At 46.0% G+C, this 17173-nt stretch overlaps 3 protein-coding genes across 7 annotated transcripts; 1 reads left to right on the forward strand and 2 right to left on the reverse strand.

Annotated features, from left to right (window-relative positions):
* Nucleotides 1–6: 6 nt before the first annotated feature.
* Nucleotides 7–4146, reverse strand: tubd1 (tubulin, delta 1). The gene is made up of 8 exons (XM_003968309.3): nucleotides 3816–4146; nucleotides 3596–3743; nucleotides 3101–3317; nucleotides 2787–3018; nucleotides 2533–2697; nucleotides 2336–2464; nucleotides 1013–1196; nucleotides 7–580 (listed from the first exon to the last, which is right to left on the reverse strand). The coding sequence occupies exons 1-8, from the start codon at nucleotides 3964–3966 to the stop codon at nucleotides 454–456; spliced, it is 1353 nt and encodes a 450-aa protein (XP_003968358.2). The 5' UTR covers nucleotides 3967–4146; the 3' UTR covers nucleotides 7–453.
* rps6kb1b (ribosomal protein S6 kinase b, polypeptide 1b) lies at nucleotides 3712–10581 on the forward strand. 3 transcript variants are annotated; one of them, XM_011608269.2, is made up of 15 exons: nucleotides 3712–3768; nucleotides 5523–5580; nucleotides 5662–5782; nucleotides 5864–5932; nucleotides 6359–6506; nucleotides 7138–7195; nucleotides 7368–7468; nucleotides 7621–7711; nucleotides 7800–7890; nucleotides 7961–8068; nucleotides 8148–8210; nucleotides 8476–8553; nucleotides 8625–8732; nucleotides 8857–8969; nucleotides 9116–10581. In XM_011608269.2, exons 2-15 carry the CDS (start codon nucleotides 5555–5557, stop codon nucleotides 9369–9371), a joined length of 1431 nt encoding a protein of 476 aa, XP_011606571.1. In that variant the 5' UTR covers nucleotides 3712–3768; nucleotides 5523–5554; the 3' UTR covers nucleotides 9372–10581. The 3 variants fall into 3 exon arrangements, with proteins under 3 accessions (XP_011606571.1, XP_003968335.1, XP_011606570.1); XM_003968286.3 differs by lacking the exon at nucleotides 3712–3768 and adding an exon at nucleotides 4397–4598 and having other exon boundaries at nucleotides 5537–5580; XM_011608268.2 differs by lacking the exon at nucleotides 3712–3768 and adding an exon at nucleotides 4404–4598.
* Nucleotides 10582–11513: 932 nt separating this feature from the next.
* On the reverse strand, nucleotides 11514–15498 carry slc33a1 (solute carrier family 33 member 1). 3 transcript variants are annotated; one of them, XM_029844088.1, is made up of 9 exons: nucleotides 15422–15498; nucleotides 13819–14267; nucleotides 13595–13748; nucleotides 13249–13444; nucleotides 12960–13159; nucleotides 12691–12875; nucleotides 12501–12618; nucleotides 12098–12313; nucleotides 11514–12022 (listed from the first exon to the last, which is right to left on the reverse strand). In XM_029844088.1, exons 1-9 carry the CDS (start codon nucleotides 15443–15445, stop codon nucleotides 11855–11857), a joined length of 1710 nt encoding a protein of 569 aa, XP_029699948.1. In that variant the 5' UTR covers nucleotides 15446–15498; the 3' UTR covers nucleotides 11514–11854. The 3 variants fall into 3 exon arrangements, with proteins under 3 accessions (XP_029699948.1, XP_003968359.1, XP_011606573.1); XM_003968310.3 differs by lacking the exon at nucleotides 15422–15498 and adding an exon at nucleotides 15137–15392; XM_011608271.2 differs by lacking the exon at nucleotides 15422–15498 and adding an exon at nucleotides 14991–15392.
* Between the last annotated feature and the right edge of the window lie 1675 nt (nucleotides 15499–17173).

Genomic DNA, 17173 nt, shown 5'->3' on the forward strand with positions numbered 1-17173 from the left:
AATCTGTGAGGTAAGTGAACAGTGCATTTATTTGTGCATTTTATTGTTTCCAGACATGTCTTTAATGGTTTCAGGGGTTATTTCTGCTGTTGTCCCTGTAACAAGCTCTGGACACACCCAGCAGGATCTCCCCGTTCCACCACTTCCCACCCCATCAGATAGCTTATCAGACTGGTGTTGGCTGTTAGGTTCCCATGGCAACAGCAGTCTGTAAGCTGTCTGAAGCTGTGGTCCGCCAGCCCAAAGCACCGTTTTGTTTAACGTAGCAGCGCTCCAAGGTTGCCTGTTTACCATGTAAACAAACAATAAATCCATTTGAAAAGATGTTACCTGATCATATTGTCATTTTGTGTCATTAGGTCTCCATTTTCATCTCATGGTGCAAACAAACTAGGTCATTTCACAACGCTGGAGGGCTGGGCTTGGTAGTGATGCTAGACTGGGCTCAAGGGGTCAACTTGGGGCTTCTACGCTGGAGCCCAGTTGACTGTAGCTGGAGATGATTTGCTCAAGAGATGTAAAACTGTCTAGAAAGTTCTCCTCTGAGATGCCAAACTTGACATATTGATGGATGTATGCCCTGGAAGAAAGAAAACACAGAGGGGGCGGAGCTCATTCATGGTCATTCTTCTTCCTGACTGAGGCTGAACTCATTCACTCTTAAATGCAGAAAAAGGCTATTTTTTAAAAAAAATAAAATGACAGTGCCACCTTGTTAATGTCTGAATTTATCTGTAAGTATGTTATTTCCATTTTCTCCTACTTTACAATGAAAATACAATTTAATGGTTCTGTGCCTTAAAACTAGAGAAAATAACTGATCCAGAGTATGAGTCTATAATTGTACATATGTTTCAACAGGACGTTTGATGACTGCAGCTATTAATAAATGCAGAGGCTCCCTCAAGTTGCAGCGAATTCACAGGTGAATTTCTGATCTGGGTCCATTTAACCCATTTGGCTTCAGCCTCCTGTGAAGACTGGGGCAGAGTCTGCCGGACCGACCACTCACCTGGATGCAAACATGTTCCAGGCTTTTGCCACCATGTTGTCCAGAGGTCTGAGCAGAGCCTGACTGTTGCTGACCAGCGTGGCACTTTTTTCATACTTATTTATAGGAACCTCCGTCTTCCACAGGTGAAACGCATCCTCTGGTGGTAGCCAGGATGTGTAGAGGGTCGGGTCCTCAAAGCTACCTGTTGAGAGGACATGCACTGTCTCATGACTGTGGCCCCCTTTTTAACAGAAACTCTTTTGTCGAGCTTTAAAATCAGTGTAATGGATAACCAACACTCAAGATTTTACATACCGTAATTTCCGGACTATAAGCCGCTACTTTTTTCCTACACTCTAAACACTGCGGCTTATTCTACGGTGCAGCTTATTTATGGTTTTTTTTCGTGGCTCACTATCACAACTATTGTGAATCAGTCATTTTTACTAACCCTCATCAACATAGAAAATACTAGAAGAAAAGCATATGATGCGGCTTTTAAGTTAAAAGCGATCACTCTGGCGGTTAAAGAAGGAAATCCAGCTGCCGCACTTAATCTTGGCATACATTACGGTAATCAATGGCGAGAAGGTGGAGACGCCAGCATGAAGAACTGATCCAAAGCAAAAAGATGACAAAAGCTTTTAGACATAAACATCGCAGGTGGCCCGAGCTTGAAAACTTTCTGGAAGACTGGGTGAACACACAGAGAGCAGGCGGCCGCGGTGTTTCCGCTGTACAAATCAGACGGAAGGCAAAAGCAATCGCCACCTCGATGAAAATAGAAGATTTTAGAGGTGGGCCATCGGGGAGTTTTAGATTGTTCATTGTTTGAGTAAAAATGCATAAACAACGTAATTTGTGTGTAGCTGATACAAACGTATATTTCAAGGTAGCTGCATTACAGACACCGTTAGAAAAAAAGCGTTTACCGGTAGAATATATTTGTTTATGTTGCTAAACAGATTAAATTAAAAGAAAAGTTAAAAAATCCTGACGTGATAAAATTTGGATTTAAGGTCTCTGTATAAACATACAAGTGAAAAGAGTGGCTGTTGTTTCTTACCTGTCTGTTTGTCACTCGTCAGTGACTCGTCTCTTACGGTAATAAAAACATACCGGTACTGAATGATTTCGATCTAATTTTTCATATTACTACGTGGGATACCTGCGACTTAAAATCCGGTGCGGCTTGTATAAGTACAAAATTGATTTTCTTTCTAAAATTAGATTATGCTGCTTATAATCAGGTGCGCTCTATAGTCCGGAAATTACGGCACATATAAAAAAATTTAAAAATCACCCAGTCGATCCAGAATGCACCTGAACCGTCTGTCTGACCTGTTTCTGCACTGTACACTTCTTTCCCCCTCAGCACCAGCAGATTGGCCAGAGAGACGTTAAAAGTGCGTCCTGGAAGACTCCTAGACCGCCCAGAAGCTGCAGATGGACGCACCTGCCAGTCTATACCTGTCAGAGGTTATTGTTGAGACACAAAAACATGCAACGCGTAACCATCACTGATGAAGAGCACTTGCCCTCCTCCATCTTGGTGTTAGAGATTAGCATCTGCCGCAGGTGTTTGAGCAAACCGGGCCAGCTGAACGTGCTGTAGGCTATGGAGGAACTGGGCATCTGTGGGATAGTTGACATGCTGAGCAGCTTGTACTCTGAGTGGCAGGCAAGAGAGCTCACCAGCTCCCCTGAGAGGAGGAGACATTCACACTACAGTCACCAACATATCAAGAAGCAAGTGGCAAGACAATGAGGAGATGGAAAGACTGCTTCCCACCCAAAGGGTTCCTGCTGTAGGCTCCATATGAATTCGGGGTGAGGGCGGGCTGCAGGATGCTGGCCAGCTGCTGAGCGATCACCCTGTTGACATCGGTGAAAGAGATGTGTTTGTTGTTGAGCAGCTGGGCGCAGATCTTGTGCAACGTGTCGTTCTCATGCACCAGAATTGCGTCTGACAGCTGGTGGAGGTGAGCCAGAGTCAGCACAGAGTTGTAATTCTGCACTATCACCTGAAACAGAAAAGGTAAGACTGCAGCATTCTAGCATTCTAACTGCTGAAACACCACCAGCCAGCAACTCACAGCCACGTACCTCCCCGGTGCCGTACGGCCAGGTGAGGTGGTTGAGGATGAAGGACTTGGGGAAGGCATCTCGGAGACATTGGGTCAGGTAGGTGCCGACTCCAGAGCCCGTCCCCCCTGCCACGCTCATCACTGCCACAAATCCAGACAGCCTGTCGCATTGCTCCACCTCTCGCCTCACCAGATCCTCGACCACGTCCCTGTGGCGAGGTCCGAGGATGCAGTAGCTGCAAGATCACAGCGACTAGTCAGGAGCAGCGTTACCCAAAACATCCTGATCTGCCTGCTGTAAGTGTCAGCTGAAAACTATAAAATTATTTCATGCACACGGAAGCAGCACATCCATATGTTAGAATAGGGTTGAGGCCACTTTTGTTTAGACTCTTTTTTCCTATGTAGAATTACATCTTTTTCCTTTATATTTGACACAGAAGGCAACTTAAATCTCACAGGGTGTCCCATCTAAATAGCGTAAAAACACTCAGGCTCCTAGTCCTGGTCTTACCCATTGGCCCAATTGTTCCCAGAACCCTGATTCTGGAAGAAGTGGGATGTCTCTCCGTAGCGCCACCTGCCGGAGGAGTTTGCCTTGCTGATGCTCTGTTTGATGACTTTGGGTTCCATGTCAACCAGCACGGCTCTGGCCACGAGGTCTGATAAACGGAAACGCTTGCACAGGTAAGCAGGTGCGCTACAAACAGCTCACGGCTCAGCAGGTGACTCACCTCCTCGAGCAGTCTGGTTGAAAAAGCGCTCGCGACTTGCTGTGCTGAACAACTTCCGGTGGTCCTGCAGCGCATCGCGGCTGATGGCCTCAAACAGCTCGTGACCTACCTGGTTACCGCACTGGCCGAGTTGCACGGTTACTATGGACATTTTTACGTCATGAAAACTGTGTATAAGCTCCCGCAGAGGCGACTTCCCTAACTTAGAATCAAGTCACATTGCTGCAGGTTTATTACTTGAGACATTACCTCAACACCCAGTCATTACACGTTTCTGTTTTGTCTGTTTGAAAGCAACGGGAAGTCTGCCGCCAACGGAAGTTAAAAGAATCATTTCCTGTCCGTGAATGATTTCAAAATAAGAAAGCGCTTGCGGTAAAGAGCCGTTTGGAAACTACTGTATATACGGTACAATATTTGACTCCAACTATTCTAACATTAACATAATTGATTACTCTGGTTGTTTTAATATAATTGATTGTTGCTAATTGCTTTCTTTTTTGTCATGAGAGAAGATGTTTTAATGTGCTTCGCAATATTTAAAAGGAATATTTATAACGTCGCAAGTGTCCCCGCCCCGCTCGCCCTGTGTCGCTGTGCGCATGCTCAGTGTAGTAGCCGGTTATGGCGGTGGTGGTGTGTGTTTGTCCATGAGGTGGGGGACGCCTGGTCTTCTTGTGGTCCGCGACAGAGCCAACCGAGCGGAGCGCTGCAATGGCTGGAGTGTTTGACATTGATTTAGACCAACCGGAGGAAAATGTCTCCGACGACGAGAACGAGGAGGTACTTGAGTGGAGAAATGTAGCGAAAATACCAGACTTGTCACAGCAGAAAGTCTGGGGAGCAGCTAGCCGTTAGCCTGGCGAGCACCTCGGGCCTCCTCCTGCAGCTCCGGCCTGCTCAATCTGTGGCGGCTCCGGCTAATGCTAGCTCGCAAACCGTGAAGTTGACAGCCTTGGTGACTGAGCTTTCAACCCTCCGACTTAAATTCACAAGGAGGAAAGCTTCGTGTTGTGGTGGCTTTCGCTGTTGACGCTGTCAGGCGTTAAAGCGTCGCTGTCACGGTGCACAAACACAGCCTAACTTGGCCAAAGGTGCCGCAGTGACAAATGTGGCTCCGTGTGCAACAGTTTATTTTAGTGAACTCCTGCAGATGCTGTGGAGTTAAATAGCTGCATGCCTCGTATTATAAAAGCATGCGGCAGATATAGATCGGTTACTGTGTGCAGGATTAGCCGGCAGAAACAAAGTACTAAACAACTGTTGCGAAATATCTACTAATCTCTTGTTGGAAGCAACTTTGATCAGAGCAGCTCCTTCTGCCACCTGCAGTTAACAATTTAGAGAATGGCTCCAGAATAATGCCACACATCTGATGATGCTGCAGAATGGTGACATTGTTACCAACGAAGAATCGATTCTAAAGTATTTGTAAATGATTATCTCCCACCTGAATTATTGATGAAATGCTGCCCATGCATTGTAGCTATTTCTGGAGGGGCATCATCATCGTGATACTGAAACAAATGGTTGAAGTGCTGATTGGGATTGAGTTATTCTGGACAAGTTTATCTGTAATTTATTGATGTCTTTTGATCATTCCATCTATTCTCCTTTATTTCTTTGTTTATACAACTGTCTATCACCTGTATTCTCATTATGTTTTATGCTCCAAAGTGTTTTTGTTTTAAGATTAAAATTATTTAGTGATTGATTTTCAGGTTCAACTCAATGACATCATGGATCAGTGTAGTGGCTTTGAGTTGTAAGTATGAAGCACATTCTATATATGCACGTGTTCCTTGGACTTTGTGAAAAATAAAAGAATCCCTGAACATTGATGCAGCAACATGGATGACTGTGAGAAGATTGAGATATCGGAGGACAGCGTCAACCAAGGGACGGAGGGCATCCGGCCAGAGTGCTTTGAGCTGCTGCGGGTCCTCGGGAAAGGCGGATATGGAAAGGTAGGCTAGTGCCAGCAAGCAAGAAGGGAGGCCAGAAGCATGTCACACTTTTGGTTTTAAGGCCCTTTTTCTTCTCTGCAGGTTTTTCAAGTTCGAAAGGTGGTGGGAGCAGGAGCGGGCAAAATATTTGCAATGAAGGTTTTGAAGAAGGTATTGAAGGCTTGCAGTTACACATGAACACGTCTATGTACTTGTCTTGCATCTGGCACTGAGATTAGGTCAGACTGTGACTGACTGTTTCAGCCCTCTCACTGCAGCTCAGCCTTGTATAAATGAGTTGCAACCAACCATTTGATTACTTTCCTTTTTGAAATTCATGACAACACATTACGCAAAACCACTGTCTTCAGTGTTGCTCCCGTAGTGCTGGACAACAATGACTATATAGTTAGAAGTCTTCAGTCATTTGTAATACTTATGTGCTGCGTCTGTTCTGTGGTCATATTGGGCTACGTAGAAAGTGTTGTTTTGACTAAAGTTCTCTTCTGCTGATGGGGAGATGAGCAAGCCTACAAGTGTGACTCAGGAGAGCAGCAGGAAGCACTGACTGTTCACTCCTCGATACTGTTTGCACAGGCTATGATTGTCCGTAATGCCAAGGACACAGCCCACACCAAAGCAGAGAGGAACATCCTGGAGGAAGTGAAGCACCCTTTCATTGTGGATCTCATCTATGCCTTCCAGACTGGAGGGAAGCTGTATCTGATCCTGGAGTACCTGAGCGGTTAGTGCAAGAGAACAGCCTCTAGTGTTAGCGCAAGAGAACAGCCTTTAGTATCAATGCAAGAGAACAGCCTGTAGTGTTATTGCAAGAGAACAGCCTTTAGTCTTAGTGCAAAAGAACAGCGTGTAGTGTGAGTGCAAGAGAACAGCCTTTAGTGTCAGAGGAAGAGAACAGCCTGCGGTGTGAGAGGAAGAGAACAGCCTGCAGTGTTAGAGGAAGCGAACAGCCTGCAGTGTTAGAGGAAGAGAACAGCCTGCAGTGTTAGAGGAAGAGAACAGCCTGTAGTGTTATTGCAAGAGAACAGCCTTTAGTCTTAGTGCAAAAGAACAGCGTGTAGTGTGAGTGCAAGAGAACAGCCTTTAGTGTCAGAGGAAGAGAACAGCCTGCGGTGTCAGAGGAAGAGAACAGCCTGCGGTGTGAGAGGAAGAGAACAGCCTGCAGTGTTAGAGGAAGCGAACAGCCTGCAGTGTTAGAGCAAGAGAAAAGCCTTAATTGTTAGAGCGAGAGAACAACATGTGGTGTTAGTGCAAGGGAAACAACCTGTTGTGTTAGAGCAAGAGTACAGCTTGTGGTGTTAGGGGCACTTTATCCATCTGTGTTTCTGCGTCACTGACCCTCTTCATCTCTGCAGGTGGAGAACTTTTCATGCAGCTGGAGCGTGAGGGCATCTTCATGGAAGACACAGCATGGTGAGCCTGTTGCTCTTATTACCCCCCATCAGTGTTGCTGCTATATAAAGAGAGGTAAAGCTCAGCAGCAGTGGAGCAGGGACAGAATGACAGTGGGACAGCTAAAACTGCATCCACAAGCAAGTGGCAGATCACTGTCAACATCTCAAAGGTCTCTGCTTTTCCTTTGTAGCTTCTACCTGGCAGAAATCTCCATGGCTCTGGGTCATCTCCATCAGAAGGGCATAATTTACAGAGATCTGAAGCCAGAGAACATCATGCTCAACAGCCAAGGTCTTTGTTCATGTACACATGTGCATCAGTCTGGAGATTCTTATCTCCATCAGAATTATTCATATCTGCACATGTCAAACACCAGCTACTCCCAGCCCGTCTCAGAACTAATCTAGAATGTTGATGTCTTTAAAGCTTCTGTTTTTCTGCAGGACATGTGAAGCTGACGGACTTCGGCTTGTGCAAAGAGTCCATTCACGATGGAACGGTCACCCACACCTTCTGCGGTACCATCGAGTACATGTGAGCTGTTGTTCTGTGACTGTAGAGCTGCTGGCTCTGCTCTCCCATCACATTTCTCGGTGACAGACGTGTCCACATCGTCTTTCAGGGCCCCGGAGATTTTGATGAGGAGTGGACACAACAGAGCTGTGGACTGGTGGAGTTTGGGTGCTCTGATGTACGACATGCTGACGGGAGCGGTCAGTCAAAGCTTTTCTGAGGATTTCTCTCTGGTGAAGCAGTTTGGTGTAAACTCTTTCCTCCCTGCAGCCGCCATTCACTGGCGAAAACCGCAAAAAGACCATCGACAAGATCCTCAAGTGTAAACTCAATCTGCCTCCCTACCTCACACAGGAAGCCCGAGATCTTCTGAAGCGGGTACTTGATATTCCACGTGTACTCTGTTCAGTTTAGTTGTGGGAGTATGTGACTTAAAGTTTGACGGCTGGTTGTACAGTTGCTGAAGAGAAACGCCTCATCACGTCTGGGAGCGGGAGCAGGAGACGCCACAGAGGTGCAGGTGAGGACCCATTGAGACGCGTTTGAAGCACCATGGTTCTTCACGGGCTTAATTAGCCATTGAACTTATGTCAGAGGTGTGCACTTGGCTTCTCACCCAATAGAGGCGTATCTGTGCATTTACAGATTTAGAACACAGGATCTAGCTGTGCACATGAGTGTGTGAGGCTATAACCTGGATAAGTGCTATAACTGTTTCCCTTTGCTGGCCTGACAAACATCACCATGTTTGGAACCTTGACTCTGTGATGCTCTGTTGGTCACAGGCACATCCTTTCTTTCGACACATTAACTGGGAGGATTTACTGGCCCGGAAAGTTGAGCCGCCCTTCAAGCCGTTCCTGGTAAGGAGGAAAAATTAGTCCAGCTCTTTGTCTACATGTGTATTTATTCATTAGAAAATCGGTCTCTGCAGCAATCAGCTGAGGACGTGAGTCAGTTTGACTCAAAGTTCACCAGTCAAACACCAGTTGACAGCCCAGACGACTCGACCCTCAGCGAGAGTGCCAATCAAGCCTTTTTGGTAACGTTTCCTCCTTAAAATGGCACCGACTCTTCATCTCTCTTCATTTTCTTTAGATTGATCAGGGTCTCGTCTTCAAACTAGTCCTGCCTGCATCTGTGATCTGTCTCTAATGTGTGTCCAGGGTTTTACCTACGTTGCACCATCAGTCCTAGAAAACATCAAAGAGAAGTTCTCCTTCGAGCCCAAAATCCGTTCACCTCGGCGGATCATGGGCAGCCCGAGAACCCCGCTGAGGTACGGCACTGCTTTCTTCCAACCACACCCATGGAAACAACAAGGATAAATTGTCATTTGTCCTAATGTGTTTCTTCTGTGATGTCTACATCTGGTTGTTATTGTCCCCAAATCAGTTGTGTGTGTGTTTTCTTTCTTTTTTGCAGCCCAGTCAAGTTCTCTGCTGGGGACAGCTGGGCTCGGAGCCCCCTGGTTCCCGGCGGAGGGCCCAGCATCCTCCAGTCCCCTCAGGAGCAGGCCATGGAGCTGTCCACGCCTGAGCAGATGGACATCACCAGCAGTTCCGAGGCCTCGGCCCCCCTCCCTATCCGTCAGCCGGCTGGGGTCAGCCTGGCTCAGATAAAGCAGCCAGCCTATCCTGTTGCACCCAAGCGGCCTGACCATCTACGCATGAACCTATGACCCACCGCGCCTCCTGGGACTTTATTTCATGACTTTTTTTTCTTTTTCTTTTGGTATTTTAAGAAACGGAGCAAATAAAATATGGATGCTACAGACACTTCCAATGTTGCACATCCACACTACGTATCCTGTCACCGCCCAGAGTGGAGATGTGGGTATGGAACTCCAGTGCGCCACAGTCGAGTGTTCGTAAAGGCCGCCTCACTGCGATGACCACACCTCAGATTTCACAACCACCGTCTTCTGACCTTCGCGGAGTAGGACTGATAAGTTCTTTGAGGAGCTGCAGCCCAACTAAGAGCAGGAGCACTGTTGAAATCCATCACGTTTGCAAACGGTTTGCAGAACATGACGTCGTCCAAAGTGCTTTGTGCTAAACACGAGTGCCAGTGAGGAAACCGCTATTTATTTAACGGTAATGCTTCCACGAATGTCCATGAATTATGAATTGGACTGAAGAATCTCTGGGCCTGAAAGGAGTTAAATAACCTTTTAATCCCATTTTTACTAGTATCTGCACCACTGGTACGAACAGCGACCTGGCATGAACCATCGGAATAAACACTCATGTTTGTGACACAAAAAATTTCTCAAATTTTAAATTTGTTTTAAGGTCACTATCCCAAGCAGTTTACACCAATCTTTGGGTTGTTGTGGTTGACAGTGCTGCATTGACTGCTCATATTGACACATGGGGTCATCTTATGCTGGAACAGACCCCAAAGAGCTCCCAGAATTCCCTGTTGGGGCATTGGTGCAACCAATAGTGATGTGGTTGGTGGGTGCGAATGTTGTGGTCTGTAAAGGTGTGGTGGCAATTAGAGGCTCTGCGGCGGATCAACGCTTCATGTCTTAATGGAGTTTTAGGAGACGATGGATTAACCAGGCCGGGAGCCTAAATTAATGTAGAACAAAGAAAACGCTGACTTTTTAGACTCTTGACTGATGTGTGAACAGTTGTTTTTTTTTACAGATTTGCTCCTCAGGTGTGTTTCTTGTGACTTGATCAGCCGATCCGGTGTGATCCAGCTTGGTCACATCATGCTTTCCTCAGCAGCGCCGTCGGGAAAGAGACCAGCTGATCTGCACACAGTTCTGAAACAGCATCAGGCCCTGGCAGCATTTGCATCTCGCTATATCCGCGTTCGGGTGAGGAGGCGTTTGAGATCCTGAAAAGTGAGAATTGTCATAAAATACGACCAGAATGTGACCTCGTGAGTCTTGTGTGTTTGTGAAGAAACTCGTCTGTCGTCAAAGCTTCAGGTTCAGTTAGAAACGTTTTTTTAATGACAAGCTATATATCAAAACTGAATGATGTCAGATACAGTATTCCTCTAGACCAGGGGTTGGCAACCCGCGGCTCTGGAGCCGCATGCGGCTCCGTGGCGCCGCCCTAGTGGCTTCCTGGAGTTTTTTCAAAAATATGAAAATGGAAATTGTTTTAATACAATTTCTGCAGGAGGGAAAACGTGACAAACATTCTTAAAGTTTTCCAATGCTGTATAAATGTATATAATAAATATTTAATTTCAACATCTCATTAAAATGGAAGTTAAACTTGAAGTGCCATCGTACAGCAGAGTGGCCACGTGGTGCGTCATTCTCCAGAATGCGCTGCAGGGAAAATAAACATTTCATCATGAATTCTCACTATGTATTTGTAACCTACTTATCATTTGGAAAGTAGACTAATGCAGCTAATATAGACACAGCATGTGTTGCCTTTATTATAAGCCCTAGATAAGGCTTTTAATTTTTGCGGCTCTAGACAGATTTGTTTCTTGTTTTTTTGGTCCAATATGGCTCTTCCAACATTTTGGGTTGCCGACCCCTGCGCTAGACTTTGGTATGAAAGCATCATGGTGGGGCAAAGTTGAGTTGCCAGCTGAAAGCCAGTTGAAAAACTCAGTATAAAATAAATCACACAGGTCTCGTCAAAAGATCCATATGGAGAATATGTGATCATAAACACGTTGGTGTCCATCCTCTCAGCTGGTCTACCAGCTGGATAGATGAGGATTAACAGCTGGTTTAAATAAATATGTTGCTAAAATCTTCCCTTTCTGATGAGTAAATCCATCATCTGTAGAGCAAAAGAGCTGAATCACAGGTCAGACGCATGACAACAAGTAGAAGCAGGTGGATCAGCCTCAAGTCTGTTTATCAGTGCATTTATCCCCATTAAAATTTTTTTTTAGGCAGAACAGCTTCCTACCACAGGACTGGAAGGACGGCTTCAAACCCTCCGAAACAAGGCACATATGACATCGGTGGAACATAAAACAGATTTAACCATTAAAACATTAACAAATGAGTGAAAGACATATGCTCTTGATGCCACCAAGACTCAAACATGAGTCTGAAGTAAAAAATAAAAAAAATAATAGGGTTGAGCTGAAAAGACTTAAAATAAAGACTACTTTAATCAGTCAGCAGCAGAGTAAAAAGTGAGGTTTTGAAGTTTGTGAGTGGATGGATGATGGTCAACGATTCACTCTGCACTTCCAGGCATCAGGGCTCCTCTCCTGCAGTTGCTTCATCCTCTTCCCCAGCCAGAGCCACCACAGCAGCCCAATCACCACACACACCACCGACTCCACGTAGTAGCCGTCCAGTGTGGTCACACAGGCGCCACCCGCGTCAACGCAGAGCTGAAGAGGGAAGAAGTGTTAGTGAAGGCCAGCTAAAGAACTGTTGTTCTACATGTTTTCCAGTTGACGGTTCACCTCCGCTGCTGCAGCAGAACTGCAGTTCTGCTCGACGGCCCCCTGACACCCCTTTAACGTCAGGGGATCAACCACCCACAGGGCTACAGTGGAGGGCCAGTTCCCACCCAGGTTGGTAACGGTGTTCAGCAGGGTCATGTAGGTGCCACCGATGAGGGGGTCACTCACCTTAGCATGGAAGGCCATGCAGGCCACATACATACTGTACAGCGCCACCTGATGGAGCAACACACTGATCACACCTCAAAGACTTCACAAAATATGTATATTTCCTTGGTTGAATATTGCATTCTATTGCATTCTGTAATTTCATGCAGCAAGATAATATGGAATTTAGGCAGAGGTTCTAGTTCTGGGAAAAGCTGAATGAACACAACAAAGAGGAAAAGGTGAAATGTCAAACCTGATGTACTGAGTAGCTGAGCAGTATTGTAACATAGTAGTACAGAGGAAACCCTCCTTCTTGTCTCACACTGGGGGTCCACCACACCAGCAGGGCGTACTCCAGGCCCATCAGCAACCTATCGCCACAAAAACAGGTTTTAGGTGGAAGCTCTGTGTGGGCATGTGTCTGTCTGAGAGGGTTTTAGAACCTAAAGGGAAAGGCCTTGTGGAAGACATCCAGAGGTCTGGGTCCTGCAGTGTATTTACTGATGACCAGAGGCAGGAGGATCTGCAAAGGCACCAGAGGCACTGCCAACAGCGCCAGCGTCTCCTTGGGAACACCGGCCTCCACCAGCTTCAGGCCAGTCACTGCATCTGCCGCAGAAAAGCCGATCTAAGAGAAGAGCAGAGGGACATTCAGTCTTGAGCAGGTGTTGTGGACGTAAACCAAATACTTCACACTGTCACACTGATGTACTTTAGCTGTGAGAAGCAGAACACAGAAGGTGAAGACTGTGGGCAACTTGATGATGGAAGACAGCTGCTTGTAGGTTTCCATCACACCCTGTGTCTCCTCCTGGACTCCACGGTCCCCTCTGCCCTCCCCACTCTCCTTTTTCATGATGGCCACTAAGGTGGTTGAAACCAAGAAGATCACTCCCCAGAAGAACAGGAAGTCTAGAAAAGAAGAGAGCAGAAAAACACTGAGCTGGGCAGTGGCCTGAGTTGATCACTCAGGCCACTGCCCTTCTTTCAATGTCTCCTACCCGACAGCGTGACGATGCCCATGTCTCTGGGTTCCTCTCTGAGGTATTTGTTACAAAAGTCTGCAGACTCCAGAGCCAGGAAGAGCACATTGCCCATGAAGTACCCAGCTGTCTGGCCCACAGAGTTGCACGTAGAGGCGTAGCCCACATTCTCTCTGGACAACATCGTCAGGGCCCAGCCGTCTACAGCAATGTCCTGAAAGGAGGAGGAGAATTGGAGACTTCTATCAACAGCAACATAAAGTTGCCAGGGTTGCACAGGAATGGACTTAAAGATACTGCTAATGCAGCCATGTACATGCCTAAGCAGAATGGACTACAACTTAATGAAGAGCAGAGGAGCTACCTGTGTGGCCGCCAGGAAGGCAAGCATGAAGAAGACTGCCGTCAGTGGTACAATCTGAGGTCCTCCTTCACTCTGCAGCAGCAAATTAACCGTCCCAGAGAGATAGATCATGAAGAAGCCCAGCAGGTACTGTGTGGGGACCAGCCATGACTTCCTGGTGGGGAGACAGGTGGTGGGATTCTAGACTATCCAGAGACAGAATCCCAACAGTCACACGTTCTTACCTTCTGCCAAACCTGCTGAAGTAAAGAGAATCCACCAGTGGTGCCCACAACAGCTTTAGACTAAATGGCCAAAAGACAAAACTGAAGAAGGCTTGGTCTGAGTAGCTGGCTTTCTTAGTCTGCAAGATCAGAGGAACACTACCAGCCAGTCCCAGAGGAATCCCCTGCAGCACATAGAGGAACAGAAGGAGCGACACACTACCCAACTCTCCTCGGATCCCACGCTCCACTCTGTGCCCGTGATTGTCAGAGTCAGAATCTCCGATGAGAGCCTCTGCCTCTTCTTCTGGCACAGCAATGTTCATCTCTCGCTTATGTGTTCCCCTCATTCCATCCAGTAAAGGTGATGTACCCGTCGCCTTCCTCTGCCGCCCGTTTCTGTGCGAGAGCAAATCTGAGCGCTCCATCCTGGAGAGGAAGGGCTCAACCCAGGTAGGCCCTGAGATAATCTGCATAAATACAGGAACAATGTTGGAGGTTAAACAGAAACAGTGACTTAACCAGCCCAACGAGTCTCTTTGATTAAAACTACTACAGCATCAAAAAAATAAAGTAGATTTTCAGCAGCCGGTAGTTGTGCATGTAATTACGAGATCAGAGCAACAAGCTACAAATTCATCTTTCATTCATTGGTTTCATCTGTCTGAGCCTAATAAAATGGAATAAACACTTTACAGTTCATATTATGACTGAAATGTCATGGGTTGTTATCAGCATATACTCTCGCGATTTAAGACATCATAAAGCCGTAATCATTTCAGCAATACATATATCCTACAGAAATAAAGTTGGTTCCAGTTGTAACTGAACTGGATCTTCACAGATGGACGTCTTTGACAGAGTGGATACATATAAGCATGAATTCTATTACATACATGCATGCGCGAAATAAAAGCAAAATCAAACCAAAAGCAACATCAGCCCAGTAAAATGAAAAGAATGGGATTCTAGCCGCCTCCACTGATGGGCTCCTGCGCTGCGTCATAATTTAGTTTTGTTGTGAAGAAAAATGAATGAAGTGACCCGTTAAGTACGCGATATTGACTGAATAAGCACCAGATTATTTCAAATGTCCACATTTGGAAATAATCGGATAACGTGCAGCATTATCGTGACAAAAACGAGCGAGCAGAAAAGAATTAGGAGAATGAAAGCTCAGACATCATGCGTACCTGGTGACGAGGACAGCATGTCAAATCAACATTAAAGTCCGGATTACAGTGATACGCAACAGGACAAAATTTCTTATATTCCAGATTTGATCAACTGCGCATTAGTGACACCATAACAGCCACGACAAACAAGAAGAAACTTATACCGTTTAAGTTCAAAGTAGGAAGAACATCAACACGGAAAACCCGGAAGTGCCTGTGTGCAGCTTCTAAATCTGTCCCCGACCGACAGATGACGTGTCAAAACAAGAGAGAAAGAATTCCGTTCCGAGGTAAATTGACATCAAAGGTTTCCTTCCAAGAAATGTGCCACATTCACATTCCCAAAAAGACACGATGGCCGGTGTCCATGACCATTACACCATTACACACAGTAAAGATGCGATCTGTAGCTTTTGCTGCAAAATTTTCCATAAAAAATCAAAACTTGCCACCAAGTGACAGAAGGTGGACATCAATGGACAGCTTCTGAGCTTCCTCTCTTCTCCTCCCGACTCCTCCCTGCTCTTGTCTGCTCCACTCTGCTCCAATGAGCGAGGAGGATCAGAGAGGAGCATGGGTAATCAGGAAGGAGCAGAGTGGAGCAGAGAGGATCAGAGAGGAGCAAGGGACATCAGAGAGGAGCAGAGAAGGGCATAAAGAAACTGCTCCTCCCTGCTCCTCCCCTTGGTCGTGTAGCCATGTTTATAGCATCATACAACCCTTAAAAAGTGCCTGAATCTGACCTGGGCAAATGTTCGAACCCTGGTTGTAAAAAAATAAAGCAACTTGTGTTCACAACAAATACTTTGTTTAGTTACTTTTGTAGCACTTGAAATATTAAGTGTAAATCACCCTGAGGTCGCCCTTGCTGACTTTGCTGCCATTTAAATTACCATAAAACATCGACCTGGAAACTGGGCTGCTGACGTGTTGATTGTCTGTGTGACCAGCAGGGAGAGGCACTGAGCATGAAAGATTACTTGAAAGGGTTTTTCTGTTGTTTGCTCCATTCTCTAAATCACTGTTGATTTCAACGTAAAAGCAAATGTTCTTACGTCTGTTTTCATATGTGTATTCGTATTGACAGCAGAGAACATAAAATTAGGTCATAGAAGGTGGGTAAACACCAATACACCAATAGTGTAGCTGAAGTTAAGGGTGATAAAGAAGAAAGAAGTAATAAATTAATATGCTGCTTCCAAATGCCCCTTTGAGCCTTTCATACAGGAGATTTACACAACAAGATCAGGACACTGACTGTAAGCCCCGCTCATCTGCAAATGTTTTACACCTACAACATGATGACTGTGAAAAGAGTCCATTGAGAGCTCCATAGATACATTCTGTCATCCTCAGACTGGCCCTTAAAGGAACTAGTGATCAAAACACTTCCTGTATGACTGCTTCAGGAATGAATTTTAACCAATGCTCATTTAAATCCTTATGGAAGCAGCCAGCTCGAGAGAACAAGGAAAACAGTTTAACACCCGTTCATCCTTTTATTCCACATTTTAGCCACGTTTCTAAATGTCGGCATGCTGAAACTGGTCACGACACTGGCTTCATTCTTAGCTAATGAGCGACGGCGTGTTCTGGCCTGTGGTTGCTGCGGGTGCGCGTGAAGCCATTTAGTGGCACATGTGACAACACAGAAGCATTTTAATGCAGAGCAGCATGTGACAGCAGAAGGTAAAGCTACAGCTAATCCAAGGTCAGATGTCTGTCCGTCTCCCAGTGAGTCCTGATGACCAGAAACGATAGTTGTCATTAAGAGACGCCGTAAAAGCCCAACTTGATTCAATCCCCAAAGATGTAACAACATCCAAGACCAAGTGGCTTTGATGCTGTATAACTGTCACTACTGCAGCGCTGCTTAACACTTAGTAACAACCTCCAGTAACTGAAGATAACTTTCTTCTGTGTCTCTTCAGAATCATTGTCTATAATCAGTCACTGATCCTCAATGAGTCCAACCCTCCAACACAAGACCAGCAGCACACGCAGGCAGACGGGCTTCCTGAAGGTATCAGCTGACTAGTGTTGGTGTAAATTACAGTGTGGGGGGGAATTAACCGCTTGGTGCAGGTCTGAACTCTCTGAGGGTTTTTCTAGTTTCTGTGATTGATTTCATGTGATTTTAACTGTTTATACGTCTCAAATATATCCTGAGTCTTTTTACGCGTCGGTGCAACCGCTGTTGT

The sequence above is a fragment of the Takifugu rubripes genome, chromosome 11, assembly GCF_901000725.2.
Source record: "Takifugu rubripes chromosome 11, fTakRub1.2, whole genome shotgun sequence".
Taxonomy (NCBI): domain Eukaryota; kingdom Metazoa; phylum Chordata; class Actinopteri; order Tetraodontiformes; family Tetraodontidae; genus Takifugu; species Takifugu rubripes.